The following is a 16,625-nucleotide window of genomic DNA, read 5'->3' on the forward strand; positions in this document are numbered from 1 at the left end:
TAATGCACTGAAAAACCTAGTTGCATGAATGGTGGCTTGTTGAATAAACCACATTTGATTGGTTTATGTAGGATAGTAGATTTAAAAAGTTGTCCTGAATAAGCATACTCTGCAGACTCTTTTATTTCCTAGGAGACCATCATACTAATATTTCATAGATGGCTCTTTATTTTAATTGTAGGGCATACCTGCAGATTGGAGTGGAAAGAAACAGATTGTTGTTAGACCATTAATAACCCAGCGCTGTTGTTGACAGCAAACCAATGGTGGGTTTCAAATTTTTTTACTACCGGTTCTGTGGGAGTGGAAGGGAAGGATACTGTAAAATCCCCATTTCCTCCCCATGAGCTGGAACTTGGGAGGGAGAAAATAGATGGGGGCGGGGCCAGTCAGAATTTTTACTACCGGTTCTCTGGACTACTCAACATTTTTGCTACTGGTTCTCCAGAACTGGTCAGAACCTGCTGAAGCCCACCTGTGCAGCAAACATGCCCTGAACTTTGGACATCGGGGAGCAACTATGCAAAAACTACCTATCTCCATTCCCTGCTCACTCTCTGGACTTTCCTTTCATTTGAAGATGCTGGAAAGACATTTTCAATGGTTGCTGTACTACTAATAAGGCTTGCTTGATATCACATTGAGAACTTTCTGGCTGCCTTGTGTAAGTAATTGTCCACCCCCTTTTTTCAAGTTACAGGGCTTAATTTTGTTTCTGCCTCTATGTTGTTATGCTGCTTCTGCAGAACTGGCATGTTTAGCTTTTTTAATGCATTTTTAATATAGATAGATAGATAAATAATTTCATAATTCAGTAAAATGGCAGGATAAATAAATGACTATTTTAAACATGTATTTCTCAATTTTTCTCTCCAGAGAAACATGTATTTCTCTAAACATGTATTTCTGCATCTATCTATTGTGGCAAAAGAGTAAAATTTGAGAAAGGACATTTTCACTAATGCTGCTACATTACTGCATTATGGTCTTTTTACAGCCAGGTAACATTTTTGTATTTTCCTAGGCATATTAAAAACATTTTTAGTTTTTAGAACCTAATTATTTTATTGCTATTTTATTACAGAGATATCATATCTATATGCTTTTAAACTATTTTGTCTGTTAATTTGTAACCTTGAATTGGATGAAATTGTGTGTCACAGGGCAACAATTTTTGAACGGAGACACCTCAAATGGGCCCACTTACAGAATGCCATGACCCAAGACTCCCATGGAATGAAATTTGGGGAAATTGTGGCAGCTTCAGCAATACTGCGCTGCTGCTGCTGCTTCAATGCCACATAATCATTATTTCCAAAGTTCCCTGGTAATTTCCTGCAATCAATGGAGAAGCCAGCAGGAAGTTGAAAGTTGATCAGGATCGCCAATGCTCCCTGACAGCTTCCTGGTGGTTGCCAGTGGCTTACCTATATGCACCCTCTGCAATCCACATGGCTCCTCCTGCATACCACCAGATACCCACATGCCTTCCCTAACCTCCATGGCCTCTTGTGTACACTCATGCACACTTCATGATCCACACTGTGCTCCCATGCAGTCTCCCCAACTTGTGAAGCACCTTCAATGCATCTTGTGTCCTCCCATAAGAGGCACCATGTTAGTCAGGGAGTGGGTCCTCCATGTGGGTTGGGGAGGGTGCATGAAACTGCAAGGGGTTACATGAGAGGGGCACACAGGTTGGGAAGGGTGGATGGGGGTTCACAAGAGGAGCTGTGCAGGTCAAGGAGATTGCACAGGGGTGCGGCTCTGGTTGGGGAGGGTGTGGGGGTCCGTGAGGATGCCCAAGACTCACAACAAGGTTAGGGAGGATGTACAAGTGATAGGTAAGGGAGTATCTCAGAAATAATGACTCAATATAGCATAGTATATTTATCTGTAGTTCTTATTTGTGCTGCCATTCTCTGTCTTGACCTTTTATTATTTTTATATTGTTTTAGCACTGTTTAATATCACTTTTAGATTGTTTTATAGCTTATAATACTTAATATAATAATTCATTATATTTAATACATTGCTAATACAATATATTGAATACATTGGTTTAAACAATGATCTGACAATAGTCTCTGAGTGATTTAATTCACTTCCTTGATCCAGTTGTGGGAATTGAAGTCTTGCCATTATTTTCTGTCTTCATTGTAGAAAAATGAAACACTCGGGATTTTTTGAGAAGTCAGAGTAGCAAGATCTGTTCTTACATCTCCTGGATTCCTTGGATCTTCTGCTAGGATTACTTTCTTGCTGTTTTTTAAAGTTTCATGTGAATACACACATACACAAAAACCCGGTGCATTTTCCAGATCACTTGTTTACCCATGTTAAGCAACTGACCCACTTCAGGGAATTGTCTTGATACTTTCTTGACAGATCCAGCTGTCACTCTAAAGCTGCCACTACTGATGTCCACACAAAGCATTGGTTGATCCCTTGCAATGGTGTTTTGCTGTTTCCTAACCATGCCATGGCCAGATCTAGCTGGCTCTAGTCAAGTGAAATTGAATGGTAGGACAGATATAGGAGTATCACCCTCCCATCCTTGTGTTGGGGAAGAGTTGATTCACTCACAGGTGCTGGCAGAACTGGTTTCCTGCCTTTCCAGTTGAGAAGCAGAGACAGGATCCGAGCCAAGTAAAAAGCCAATGCTGCGACCAAATAATCCTCTTTATTCTCCTGGACTATGATATAGTATTGACTCAAAAATCCTAACTGGAAGAGAAAATAGGTGAGATAATTTAATGGAGAGGCATATGGTATTGTGAGATCCAGTTTGGTGTAGTGTAGTGATGTAGTAGTTAAGGCTAGAAAAGGGAACACCATGACTTCTTTCATGCCTTAGACATGAAAGCTGGCTGGGCAACCTTGGGCTAATTACTTTCAGCCCTAAAGGGGAGTGGGGCAAACCACTTCCCAAAAACTTTCCCCAGAAAACTGCAAGGAGTCAAACCTGACTCCAAGGCAGGAAAAACAAAACAAAGCAATAGTATCATAGTTTTGCTGAGCAAAACTGCTCATTCAAAAAACTGAAAGGTGGTCATTTCCAGTGACCAGGTTTTTTGACTACCAAGAAATTCTTCTTCAGAATGTAGCACTTCTAGGCATGTGTCATAGGCCTTGGTTTCCAACCAAGTCCTGTTTTCCCCTCTAAACCTGTTCTAGTTGACACTGTCCTTAAGTTGTGGTGGCTAAAACCTCATAAATACAGGAGAAGAAAAAAACACTTCCTATCATCTGGCTGTTTCTTGGTATGTATCTTAAGATTTTGCTAGCTCATTTCAGTTTCTTATCCATACACAAATCCTTTTTGCCTGTTCTGCTCCAAAATCAGGTTTTTGTCCTCTTATACCTGTGTTTTTAATTCCTGGTATGTAAATTCAAGAGTTCATATATTAAATCTAATATGGTTTGTTTTGGCCACACCCTCATTCTTTAAGGTTGTTGAAGCCTGAGTTTGCCTTCTTTTGATTTATCTACCCTTTCTATTTTTGATGAATCCCCAGAGCAACAAACCCACTTTTGCAATCTCATTTTTGTCATGACACGGAGCAGCAGAAGCTCCAGGACAAAGCCCAAAAGGACTTTACCCAGCTGTCCTGCCAAGCTGATGCAGAGCCATTTATTTCATAGTTGCTAAGGTTAATTGTTTAAGGACTTGTTGACCTACCTAAGAGTTGTAATTTTGCTATCTTGTCAACGCAAATGTAGAGGAAAACTTTTAAATGAAGTAATAATTTCCCATGATCAATACTTGATTTACTAAAAATAGGGACAGCATATCAATCAATGCATTAATTTCCTAAGATTACTAAATCAGTTGTTCAAGATTTTATTCTCTCAGCTTCTGTTGTCAATCTTAATCAGAAGCTATCAGAAGTACATTTGTGGTTGTACATGGTAATTTTTTTCTGTAGGAAACATAATCCAAGAGATCACTAAAGCTTAAATTAGCATTATACACATTTGCTGCTTAGATAAAATTGAACTAATTTCCCCAGCAGATGTAAAATTTTCTTCAACAGAACAGGAAAGAGGGAATCTTACTCTAGGTTTTTGGAGTAAAGGGATGGAAAAATAAGTTTCAAGAAGGGGGAAAATTTTCCCTTCCTGTTCCATTGGCCATATCTTTAAAAGAAAGGAATTACTAAAAGGATACTACTTTTGTTTCAAATCTTTGTATTTAGGATTCAGCTTAAAGAGGAAACATACAAAGATAAAGTATAAATTATCGCAAAAATCATTTGGTTGAAGAAACAAAGGTTTATAAAAATAGAAAGCAATATTTTGTCCTTCAAAAAATTATTACTCAAAGGAAAACCCGACTGTATAATGTGTTTAACAAATTTGTAAATATTTTGCAATGTTTATTCAGTTTCCAGTGAGAGATTCAGTAGTTGATCATAATAATTGGCTTGCTAGTTTATAGAATTATTGCAACTTCTTGCAGTCAAATATTGCAATTACTTTATTAAAAAGTCTTTTAGCATTTTAAAACTCAAGATTAAAAACAAAAAATAATTGTAATACACTCGCTTGCATTCTTCAGCTATATACAGCTACCAAGTTTGTGCTCAAATCTCCAGACAACCACTAGAAGGCAGAAAAATAGCAAACACTCTGTCTTAACTTTTTGGATTTTCCAGAAACTAGGCCCATAAGACATTATGATCTGCTTTTGTCTCTGCAGTAACCTTTAACTAAGTCATAACACATATTTATATCCTACCTTTACTCAATAAAAACAAGAATGATGTTGGATCAGAACACAGGCCTATCTAGTTCTGTTTGCAGAGACCTAGAGTCACAATTGTCACTATTATTTCTGCTAAGCAGTTCTCCTAAGAGTAGGTAGCAGTCTTTTTCACTGTACAATAGTGGGAGCTGATGGGAATAATATCTACTAGGGCAGTGTCGGACTAGTTTTCATTTTTGCATTGTGCTTCAGTCCACTGATTGAATTGAAAGCAGCTGAAAGCAAGATAAGTAACATGGAAAATGATCAGAGATTCAACCTTAAACTAAGGAGAAATTTTCTGACAGTGAGAACAATGAACTAATGCAGGGGTGTCAAACTCATGTCGTCACGGCAGCGTCACGTGACGTATTGGGACTTTCCCCCCCCTTCGCTAAATCGGGCGTGGGCATGGTGCATCTGGCCTGCGGGGTGGGAGTTTGACAGCCCTGAACTAATGGAACGACTTGCTTTCTGCTCCATCATTGGAGGCTTTTAAGAGATTGGATAGCCATTGGTCCGGAAAGTTATAGGCTCTCCTGCTTGAGTAGGGGATTAGAATAGAAGACTTCCAAGGCTACTTCCAACTCTGTTATTCTATAATTCCTGAGTTGGAATTAGTTGGGTTATTTTTAAATTCCATCCATGCATTTGTGCATTGTCTGCTGCTCTTTATTTCAGGAGAGTTTGACTATCAGCCCCCAACTTTGTTCTTTCCAGTCTCACTTTTAAAACAGGTTGGATTCATAATTGAGAACATGCAGACAATGAAGCAGCCCTTATTTTTTAATAGATAAGAACTGTCTTTTACCTATTGTAGATGAACTGGCCTTAAGAAGCAGATGATTTAAAAGAAGAAAAACATTTCAGTTTCTATAACAGAAAACAGATTAACTTTGGGTGCTACTGGTATGTTAGATAAAGAGCCTGTTGAGTCTCATTTGTAAATATTTTGCAATGTTTATTCAGTTTCCAGTGAGAGATTCAGTAGTTGATCATAATAATTGGCTTGCTAGTTTATAGAATTATTGCAACTTCTTGCAGTCAAATATTGCAATTACTTTATTAAAAAGTCTTTTAGCATTTTAAAACTCAAGATTAAAAACAAAAAATAATTGTAATACACTCGCTTGCATTCTTCAGCTATATACAGCTACCAAGTTTGTGCTCAAATCTCCAGACAACCACTAGAAGGCAGAAAAATAGCAAACACTCTTGTCTTAACTTTTTGGATTTTCCAGAAACTAGGCCCATAAGACATTATGATCTGTTTTTGTCTCTGCAGTAACCTTTAACTAAGTCATAACACATATTTATATCCTACCTTTACTCAATAAAAACAAGAATGATGTTGGATCAGAACACAGGCCTATCTAGTTCTGTTTGCAGAGACCTAGAGTCACAATTGTCACTATTATTTCTGCTAAGCAGTTCTCCTAAGAGTAGGTAGCAGTCTTTTTCACTGTACAGTAGTGGGAGCTGATGGGAATAATATCTACTAGGGCAGATGTCGGACTAGTTTTCATTTTTGCATTGTGCTTCAGTCCACTGATTGAATTGAAAGCAGCTGAAAGCAAGATAAGTAACATGGAAAATGATCAAAGAGAGATTCAACTTTAAACTAAGGAGAAATTTTCTGACAGTGAGAACAATGAACTAATGCAGGGGTGTCAAACTCATGTCGTCACGGCAGCGTCACGTGACGTATTGGGACTTTTCCCCCCCCCTTCGCTAAATCGGGCGTGGGCATGGTGCATCTGGCCTGCGGGGTGGGAGTTTGACAGCCCTGAACTAATGGAACGACTTGCTTTCTGCTCCATCATTGGAGGCTTTTAAGAGATTGGATAGCCATTGGTCCGGAAAGTTATAGGCTCTCTTGCTTGAGTAGGGGATTAGAATAGAAGACTTCCAAGGCTACTTCCAACTCTGTTATTCTATAATTCCTGAGTTGGAATTAGTTGGGTTATTTTTAAATTCCATCCATGCATTTGTGCATTGTCTGCTGCTCTTTATTTCAGGAGAGTTTGACTATCAGCCCCCAACTTTGTTCTTTCCAGTCTCACTTTTAAAACAGGTTGGATTCATAATTGAGAACATGCAGACAATGAAGCAGCCCTTATTTTTTAATAGATAAGAACTGTCTTTTACCTATTGTAGATGAACTGGCCTTAAGAAGCAGATGATTTAAAAGAAGAAAAACATTTCAGTTTCTATAACAGAAAACAGATTAACTTTGGGTGCTACTGGTATGTTAGATAAAGAGCCTGTTGAGTCTCATTTTTAAATAATTTATTTAAAACTTTACAGCCAAAATTTCATAATCAAATCAAAGAGCTTTCTGTTCTTGTGAGATCATGCAGAATGCCTGCTAAAATTTCTTTAAAAAAAACAAACTTAGAAGTTCCTGCATTGTACAAAAGAAGTTGCCAGTTGAGTAATGAATGAAGAGGAAGGCTAACTGCAATCAATTGTCTCCTTCTGCTCTCCAGTTCCTGAACAGCACAATAAGGAACTCGTGGCTCAGTATTGGCTGCACAGCTCATGAAGATACTGCTCAGATGCTCATTTGAGCTTTTGTTCATGAACTGATTGAGCTAACATAATTAAGTATAACATGTTTAAAGTAGAATAGAAATAATTGTCAGAACAAGATGATTTTTAAGCTGAGGTTTTATTTAGTCTTATCTATTTGCAGTTCCACATTATTTGGCTTTAAAGTAGCTTTTTTATTGGTACACTGTATTAATTTCATAGGTTTTGCTCATAAAAATGTTTCTCTGTTCTCTGCTTGCCCATTTCATAGGTTTATCATAAATGCAACACTTGTTACAAATTTAAGACTACTAATGGAAATACCACTTTCTTTGGGACAGCTGGATTGTTGATATAATGTTTAAAAATCTCATCAGTTAAAAATCAGTTTCCTTCCCAACCAAAGGGGGAGGCTGCTCACTTGTCGTTCTTGCCCCAATTTCTTCCTTTTACTCATTTAATATTCCAGAGGATCCAAGCAAAACAAAATAATTTGCTGTTTAAATGTTCTGGCTATTATCTCTTGTGTTTTAAACAGAAAATCATTTTCAAAAGGAATAATTTCCCTTTAAGAACATAACTGTTGTGAAAATACTGGAGTTGGGATGGAGGCTAATAAAAGGAACATTTAAAGATGTGATAAGCCTTGATATTGTAAAGACAATAGTTTTGGTAGAGATCTATGGGGTGGGGGTGGGGAGTTGGTACCTACAATTTCAGAGACCATCAATTCAGTTTCTTATTCAATTGTATTTTCTTCCTTTCCAGTCCTTCATACTTACTGATTTTCAGAAACTTCTAAATAAGTTGAAACAGAAAGTTTAATGGACTACACTATAAACTAAACTAAACTGAACTCAAGTGTTCATGACAAACTCCACATCACAAGAAAACTTAATGGGCTATATCTACATATGTCACCAGAACTCATCTTTAAGGTGATTTTTACTTTATATCCACATATTTTAAAACTAGAGCAAATGTAAGAAAACTTGTTCTGTATCTTGTAGTGATTTCAATAGAGTCAGTTAGATCAACAATCACGATTTCACACCTGTTCCTATTGAGATTTCTTCAGGTTTTTTTTTTATAGTGTATGACAGGACTGTCACCTTACAGCCCACAGGCCGGATGCGTCACGCGCTGGCCATTCCCACACCCGGTTTAGCGAAGGGAAAAAATATCCTGATACATCACATGATGTTGCCATGATGATTTGACACCCCTGGTGTGTGGTGATATTAGCCAGGAGACTACAGTGCTTAATGCATAGCAGTTTGGCTGTCTGTTTACTAGCTGTTTGGTAAACGCTTGTGCGCTTCCTAAGATGTGACACAGGAAGGAGAACTATTCAACACAAGAAAGACAAATGACTTTCCTGAAGCATCATCTGAGGCCTTCTCCCTCCACCAAAGCAGCCTCACAAATAGGTGTTGCAACAGGGAAGGTCTAGTGCCAGCAGGATTGTAATTGTCCACATGTCCATAGGTACTGAAGTAGTACTTATTTATCTACTTGTATAGAACATGCTTTCGAACTGCTAAATGAGTAGAACCTAAGGCAAGTGATGGGAGCTCACTCTGCCAAACAATGCTAGGATTCAAACCGCTGGAGTTTAGACCATCTCCAGCGTCATTAAGCCATTGGGCCACCATGCTGCTTTTTTCCTTCCTAATGCAATTAATTTTTGTTGGGCTCCTCACAACATATATAAACCAATCACATTCCTTCCATAAAGAAAAGTAGCCAGTCCCTTTCCAAGCTGGGTCCACAGCCTCTTCCCCACCTCTCACAAGACAGACTCCGGTCAGTGACTCAAAAGGAACCAATGTTGACTTAACAATCAATTCTGAGAAGGTAGCAGCTCATAGAGACAGAATTCTTTGGCCACTTTTGTCACTTTTCTTAACTGGGAGGAATGTTCTTAGAAGTTGTGTTTTTAGGTCTATATATATCTCCCCATCTTTTTTTCAGCCCTGTGGTGCAGCTAGATTATTTTAAATTCTACTCTCAATGGTCTTTGGAGAAAAAAAGGCTCTACACAACCTTGAGTCAGCATGGAAATAAACACCGTTCTCTAACAGAAAATCATAATGCATTTTAGGAGTGAAATAAAGAGATCCTATGGCAATCACCATTTGGCTCTGGCATGAACACAACAGCCAAAGTATTGCAGCAAGCCTTTTATTATTTCCTAATGCTTTGGGTCAATTGGAAGCTCTCTGAAGGTTGGATTTTGGACCATGAGATTCAGATTTAGCTAAATCAATGTTCTGCCATTTCTTTATTCAACATGTTCCAGAATTACCCTTTGTTTTATAAGTGTCAAGCATGCAGGAAACTAAAGCAATTTTTTTTTAGAAATGCAGAGATTATTATGGCATAAGCATTTATGTATTGCAGTCCTAAAGGCCCTACTGTAGTTTCTATCTGTCACACGAAACCAACAATTCAACTTCATTCTCTTGAGTTTTAGCAAAGTGGGTAAAGCAGTCTGTTGTCCATACTGTATGAATCATTTGGAACAACAGGGGACATATGTACGGTTCTTATTTGTGGAATATAGCTCTGCCTTTAACACCATTCTACCTAACAGGTTGTTTCTTAAAATGACCAATTTGGGTATAAATCAGAGGATTTGTTTGTGGATAAAGGATTTTCTGACAGATAGGCCACAGTCAGTAAGGATGGGATCTCACCATTCTTCTACTCTGATACTAAACACAGGAGCCTCTCAGAGTTGTGTGCTAAGCCCCTTCCTTTATTCTTTTATACACATGACTGCACCCCATTGTATAACACCAACACAATTATTAAATATGCAGATGACATGACAGTGGTGGGGTTCATTAATAAGAACAATAAGTCTGCTTCTAGAAAGGAAGTACAAGGGCTGACATTGTGGTGTAAAGAAAATAATCTTATGCTTAACACCTAAAAAACTAAAGAACTTCAGGAGGAAGAGAGATGTACATTTACCATTGTACATAAATGGTGAGGAGGTAGAGAGGGTTAGTAGTTTTAAATTTCTGGGTATTTATATCTCGGAGGACCTCTCACGGACTATGAATGCTGACATGCTTGTGAAGAAGGCACAGAAGAGGCTGTACTTCCTGAGAATACTCAGGAAGATAAATCTATCTCAGCATCTACTTCTGTCCTACTATCGCAGCACCAATGAAAATGTGCTGACATACGGCATTCTTGCATGATATGGGAGCAGCTCTGCAGCAGACATAAAAGCTCCATAGAGAATTATTACAACTGCTCAGAATATCATCCGGCTCCAGCTACCAGCCCTGGATGACATCTTTGCATCTCACTGTTTGAGGAAGTTCCACAACATTCTCAGAGACTCTTCCCATCCTGCTTACAATCTTTTTGGACTGTTGTCTTCTGGCAGAAGATACAGAACAATTAAAACTTGGATCACACGTCTTCTGAATAGTTTTTATCCTAGAGCTATAATTGCACTCAACAATGAATTAAAGGGCCACCATCAGTGAGCTGTTGAACAGCATTACTTGGTCTGCTGTGTGGATGCTTGGGTTGTTTAAGGGTGGGGAATTTTTGGTGGGTGGGGGTGTGTCTGCGGATTGTCGTGTGTTGGGCTTGATCTCTGGGTGTTATGTGAATTTCATTGTATGGGTATACTGTGTATATATGTATAATGACAATAAACTTTATATATAAAAAGCAGTTACTATGATGTGTTTGAGTTTTCTGACAGCAGGTTTCATATTTATTTGTAAGATAATGGTTGCTTTAATTAGCACATTTTTTAAACCAGGGCTTAATTTTATTATATATTTTATGTGAGCTAATCTGCCTAGAGCAGGGGTCCCCAAACTCAGTCCATTGACCAGCACTGGGCTGTGGCATGTCAGAAACCAGGCCACACAAACAAGCACAGCCCCATTCATGGGATGCAGGTAGCATGTGAAACCATACCCCCTCCGGTCTGCGGAAAAACCTCTCTCCACGGAATTGGTCCCTGATGCCCAAAAGATTGGGGGCCACTGGCCTAGAGGAGGCATGCCCAGCTCACAAGCCGGTTGTGACCATGGCTAGTAATGTGGCCCCACAATATACATACATACTGTGTGTGTATGTGTAGATAGTCCTCAACTTACAACAGTTTATTTCGTGACCAAAGTTACAACAGCACTGAAAAGAGTGATTTATGACCATTTTTTCCCACTTATGAGCATTGCAGCATCCCCATGGCCCTGTGATCAGAATTCAGATACCTGGCAATTGGTTCATATTTATGATGGTTGCAGTGTCCCATTGTGATTGATCACCTTTTGTGGCCTTCTGACAAGCAAAGTCAATGGGGAAGGCAGATTCACTTAACAATCATATTACTAACCTAATAACTGCAGTGATTCACTTAACAACTGTGACAAGAAAGGTTGTAAAATGGAGCAAAACTCAGTTAACAAATGTTTCATTTAGCAACATAAATTTTGGGCTCAACTGCTGTTGTAAGTTGAGGACTACTTGTATAGTAAAGTTGTTATTTATATACTTTGCTTATGTTATATATTTTACATGCAGCCCAAGACAACTCCTTTAAATTAGCTAAATTTAAATCTTGCCATAACTTATAAACTTGTAGGGCAAAATGAAAACAATATTAATATAGAAAAAAAATTGAGAAAAAGTATCTGCTATTGCCATTCTAAAATCAACACCGAGGTTTAAGTAATTTATAATGCATCTAAAACAATATGTTTTATAAACATCATCACATCATATTTTGTTTCTGTCAATGGACTCAAAATCTTAAGAAGGCACTGAGCAAAGTTCTGGATCAAATATGAAACTTACTTTGTGATGAACATTCAAAACAAATGCTCACTTCAATTAAAATTAAAAGATCGTATCAGGTCATTGAAGGGATCTTTTATCTCAAGGACTGCATTGTCAAAGAAAGAAATGGAACCCTTCAACAGACTAAACAGTGATGAATTTTCACTGTTTTCAAAATAAGATCTTCCATATTTATAATATTCGATAGCAGCTTTTTATTGGTTATAAAACCTAAGCCCATATACAAAATTAAGAACACATTTAGATGCCTCTGTTGAAGGAACAATTTACTCTTGTTAACTGAGAGTTAAAAAAAACACAATGCAATTTTAACACTTCTGAAAACTTAAAAGTGCAGCAATATATTTTAGCTTGAATATAAAGACCCCATTCCATGGCATAAATGGAAGAAACTCACATACGGGGTTAGAGATCGTATTGCCCATTCCCACTATCGACATCTCCTATCAAAAGCAGTTTTGGAGGGTCTCCGGCCCCTCCAGCACCACTTTCTGTGGACAGTAGATGGAAGGAGGGGGGAAAGAACAAGTGAAAATAAAAACAGCAATTCTCTCAACACAGTTTCAAGTAACTTCTGCTCTTGTGCAGCAAGATAATTAAATCCAAGCCTTTATCCCTTTTTGAAAAATACAAAATGGTTGAATCTCTATCAAGAGCTGATAAGGTGATAATGAACTGAGAGAAAGGCAAGTTACTGTTCTAAATTGATTTTCCTATGTTTATCTATAATGCACTGAGTGCAAGAAATAAATCATTATTCACAGTAGTGAAAAATCATCAGTCTTGTTTTGAGTGAAGTATCTAAGACAAGAATATAGGCATAGAGGATACTGTTTACAAAGAGATTTGTTCACATTATTAACTGCATATCTGCTTTGAAATTCCCAAAATTGACAAAATCTAAGTTTGATTTTCTTTTTACTTAGTTTTCAGCAAAAACAGCACAATTTCAGGATTTTAGACTATAATGTTAATAGGATACAATTACCAAATTAATTTAATGTCTGGGTAAAGAAAAAAGGCACAATGAACTTCAACTCAATTTTATGTGCACAGGAGTTGAAAAGTCTGAGCCACCTTAAAGAGAAATTGATTTTAAAATTTATAAAATCTATAAATAGAGGCCAAAACACTGTATTAAAACAGATTATCTAGCAAGTAAAAATCTTGCACTTTAAAACACATACTTGTATCCTTTGTGATACAAGATCACTCTTTAAAGTGGCTCTACCTTGGCAGATATAGTAAAAGAATGAACACCTGCAATGTCTTGCTTAATTGTGGAAAACAGCTGATCAACAAAGCTTTCTTCATGGCATCTGTCTGTATCTTCATCACAGTAAATACAACCCACATCCAATAACTACGTTACTTTTACGTTTTGTATCCCTTCACATCAAGGCATTGGGAGCAAAGTACATCCAGTGAACAACAGCAACAATATCAGTTTGTCTGATAGCTTACACAGTTTAAATTTCATGTTTACCCACAGCAATCCTAAATCCTTTTTAGAGCCAGGATGGATAATTTCCCCATTACTCCCAAGTTACCAGCTCAAGTAAATGTCTTCGTTGTGAGCTGTACATTTATGCTTATGCTGAATAATAGCAGCTTCCACAAAGCCTCACACAACTAGTATGTATTTTAACTATATGAATAAGTTTATAGACTATTTTTTCTATAACTCTTCCAATACTCCAAAAAGAAGCTATTATGATGCTTCTAAAATAGTTGCTAGTTTGTTGCCAACCACATCATCGTAAGCACTGGTAAGTAAAAAAATAGTTTAAGACTAAATTACAGTAAACATGAAAGCTCCACAGTTTAAACCAATATAAATCAACATTATTCAGTTATAAATTTAAACCCAAAATATATTGACTACTGAAAGATGAAAGCAAGATTCTTGTCAACCAATGCTGATTTGGAATAGCTTTGTTACATTAATGCTGGACTCTTGCTTTCAGCTTAAAACAAAAGTTCAAGTCCATAATAGGTGGTAGCTCAGGTAAAATACCATGCACAGCATTTCGTTATTTCAAAAAAAAGCAGGAACACACAGGCTGAAGAGTGGTCAAGTACAGCTTGCTGTTCTTAGAAATTAGGAATAATGGTCACCTTTTTATTAGTCCAAATACAATGTTCATTCTTCAAGCCCAAGCTTCTAAGGCAGTAATGAACACAATTACTGATATATGTAGTCTGTTTTAAACCAATTAATTACCAAGTTTTTAAGAAGTTTTTTTAATGTCAGTATCACCAATGAAAATAATTTGACTTGCTTTTCCTTTATTTATCTTCCACATTAAATATATGAAAATATGTTTGTAGAGGACAACAGTTGAGGCTCAAAAAAAAATAAAATAGACTGGGCCTCTCAGAAGTCTTCCACTAAAGAGTCTTGATCCATCGCACGCTATTTCCATAGAAAGCTATTCTTGTGTGGGAAGCCAATGTGCCACCACGAAAAGATATTCTTAAAATTGTAGACTGCAGTTATCAGCTTGTGGCCTCACGGGAAAAGGAAAAAAAATCAGGGGAAAGGTAGCAGAGACTGTTAAAAAAATTGAACAGTGTACGAGATCATGCATATGCATTTACAGTCCATGTGACAGGTACTTTTGGCAACTGCAAAATGACTGATATACAACTTGCTTTTAGAAGCATCAGACAAAGGGGCATGTGCTTGGAGCCTGTTTTTCCAATGGTAGATATCTGGTTGTGTATTTTACCGATGCAGGGTAGTCAAGCTGCATTGTCGTGAGCTTAAAAATTAAATTCTTTTGTTTGAAGATTGGCCGTTGGATCAAAATTGTAAGTACCTCCTTGTGTTGCTTCAGGAATGAGGCTGGGGTCCTCATCAATCTGAAAAGAAAGTACAGTCTGGAGTAATTGTAATCTTCATTATACAAGTAGGAAAACTTGCTCATCTAATATCTGGTCCAACTTCAGTCAACTTCTCTTCAAACATATTAAGTGTTGAAATGTCCCCATACCTTTTGAAAAGCTACAATGGTTTTCCCTTATGTTAAATAAGTAATTCTGTAAGATGTATGGAAGAAGAGGATAAGTGAGAAATGATGAAGACAAAACAACTTTCATTTTTTTTTAAAAAAACCTATTTTCTATTGAAAATATTCTTGACCTATAAACTAGCAAGAAGGCTAAGGTGATAAAAAGACAAGAACTATCCTCTAGTAAGAGGCATACACCAACCAGTAAGAAAGAAGTCTTCCAGCAATACTCTGCAAGTTGATGTATCTGTTCCACAGTATCATTAAGGCATTTTAAGAGCTTCTCTTGAAAAACAGGAGAAGGACAAGGATCTGATTTGCAAGTAGCAGCCATCTCACAATGGCTGGGATTTGCAGTTCTCAGCCATAAATTTTGGCCAGATTACTTGTGCACTGACTGACTGAGTGCTCTAGCTCAGTCCTAGATGCAGTGTATGGAATGTTAATGTATCTTCAATGGGAATAAAAAGACTTGACTTTGGCATGGAATATTATGCAAACCTTTTTATAGTACTTTTTTATAATCATACTATTTTATAATATTCTGAAATGTCACAGGTACTTACATCATCACCAGAAAAATACTGATCTATTATCTCAAATGCTAGTTTATAAATGTCTTCATTCTCATGTTGTTGCAGTGCTTCTATTTTTTCTAAACCTAGCAAAGAATATGAAAATACAATTAGCTTTACAAATTACTATTTTTAATCCACTGGTTTTGGCATATGACCTAAGACAGTTCAAATATTTTGAATGCAAATATAGGTACCCATAGTATCTTGCTGCTTTGGTCAAATGAGGAAATGCTTTGGTCACACTGCAGGCACCAACCCTCTTGTGTATGCATGTAAGCAACCTTTTAATACTTGTACAGATGAATATGGCTCATGGCATGACATTGCTTTTGTTATTTTGACCCCTCCACACACACACACTTCAGAAAGTGTTAAAAGGCAGTGGGTATGAAGCGCCTCTTCAAGTTTTTAAAATAGCCACATTTTTTTGCCATGGTTGCTTCATAAACTGCAGCTGTATGTAGGTGTAGGCAGCAATCTCAATTTCTATGAAGACTTAAAAATACTCTATGGAGAGTTTATCATGAAATTTAGGTAATTTGGCTCTACTGATATGGCTAATATGAGGAATTATGCTGAGATTTAGGCATTCAGTAATTTCATCGATTCACAATCATACATGTATTTACACAGTAGTAAAATTCAACCTGGGCTGACCCTGAACTAAAAGTGTTTAGGATTGCTCCTCAAATGAATAAAATCCATTTTAAGAAGCAGTAGAAATTTGGTGTAATGGACTATTGAGCATAACATTTATGGAAGAGGAGAAAAGTCATAGCTAAGGCAAAGGTCAGATAAGAACAATCCGAGCTCAAAGCAGGAATGGAATTTGAGAAAATATCTCAGACTGGCCTAGTTTTCTTTAGGGCTCTCTGGATCAGTACAAATAGTGTGTGTGCATTTCAATGACCCATGCAT

General features: G+C 37.3%; 1 protein-coding gene across 2 annotated transcripts in view; it reads right to left on the minus strand.

Moving 5' to 3' along the window:
- Positions 1–7,957: 7,957 nt before the first annotated feature.
- KPNA3 (karyopherin subunit alpha 3) overlaps positions 7,958–16,625 on the minus strand; it is a 47,079-nt gene continuing 38,411 nt past the window's right edge. For both annotated transcript variants that reach the window (XM_058184529.1, XM_058184539.1), the window contains 2 exons: positions 15,696–15,790; positions 7,958–14,980 (listed from right to left, as the gene is read on the minus strand). In XM_058184529.1, coding sequence (XP_058040512.1) covers positions 14,882–14,980; positions 15,696–15,790 — 194 coding nt within the window. In that variant the 3' untranslated portion in view covers positions 7,958–14,881. The remainder of the gene's footprint in view (positions 14,981–15,695; positions 15,791–16,625) is intronic.

This window comes from Ahaetulla prasina, chromosome 1, assembly GCF_028640845.1.
Source record: "Ahaetulla prasina isolate Xishuangbanna chromosome 1, ASM2864084v1, whole genome shotgun sequence".
NCBI classification, from domain to species: Eukaryota; Metazoa; Chordata; class Lepidosauria; order Squamata; family Colubridae; genus Ahaetulla; species Ahaetulla prasina.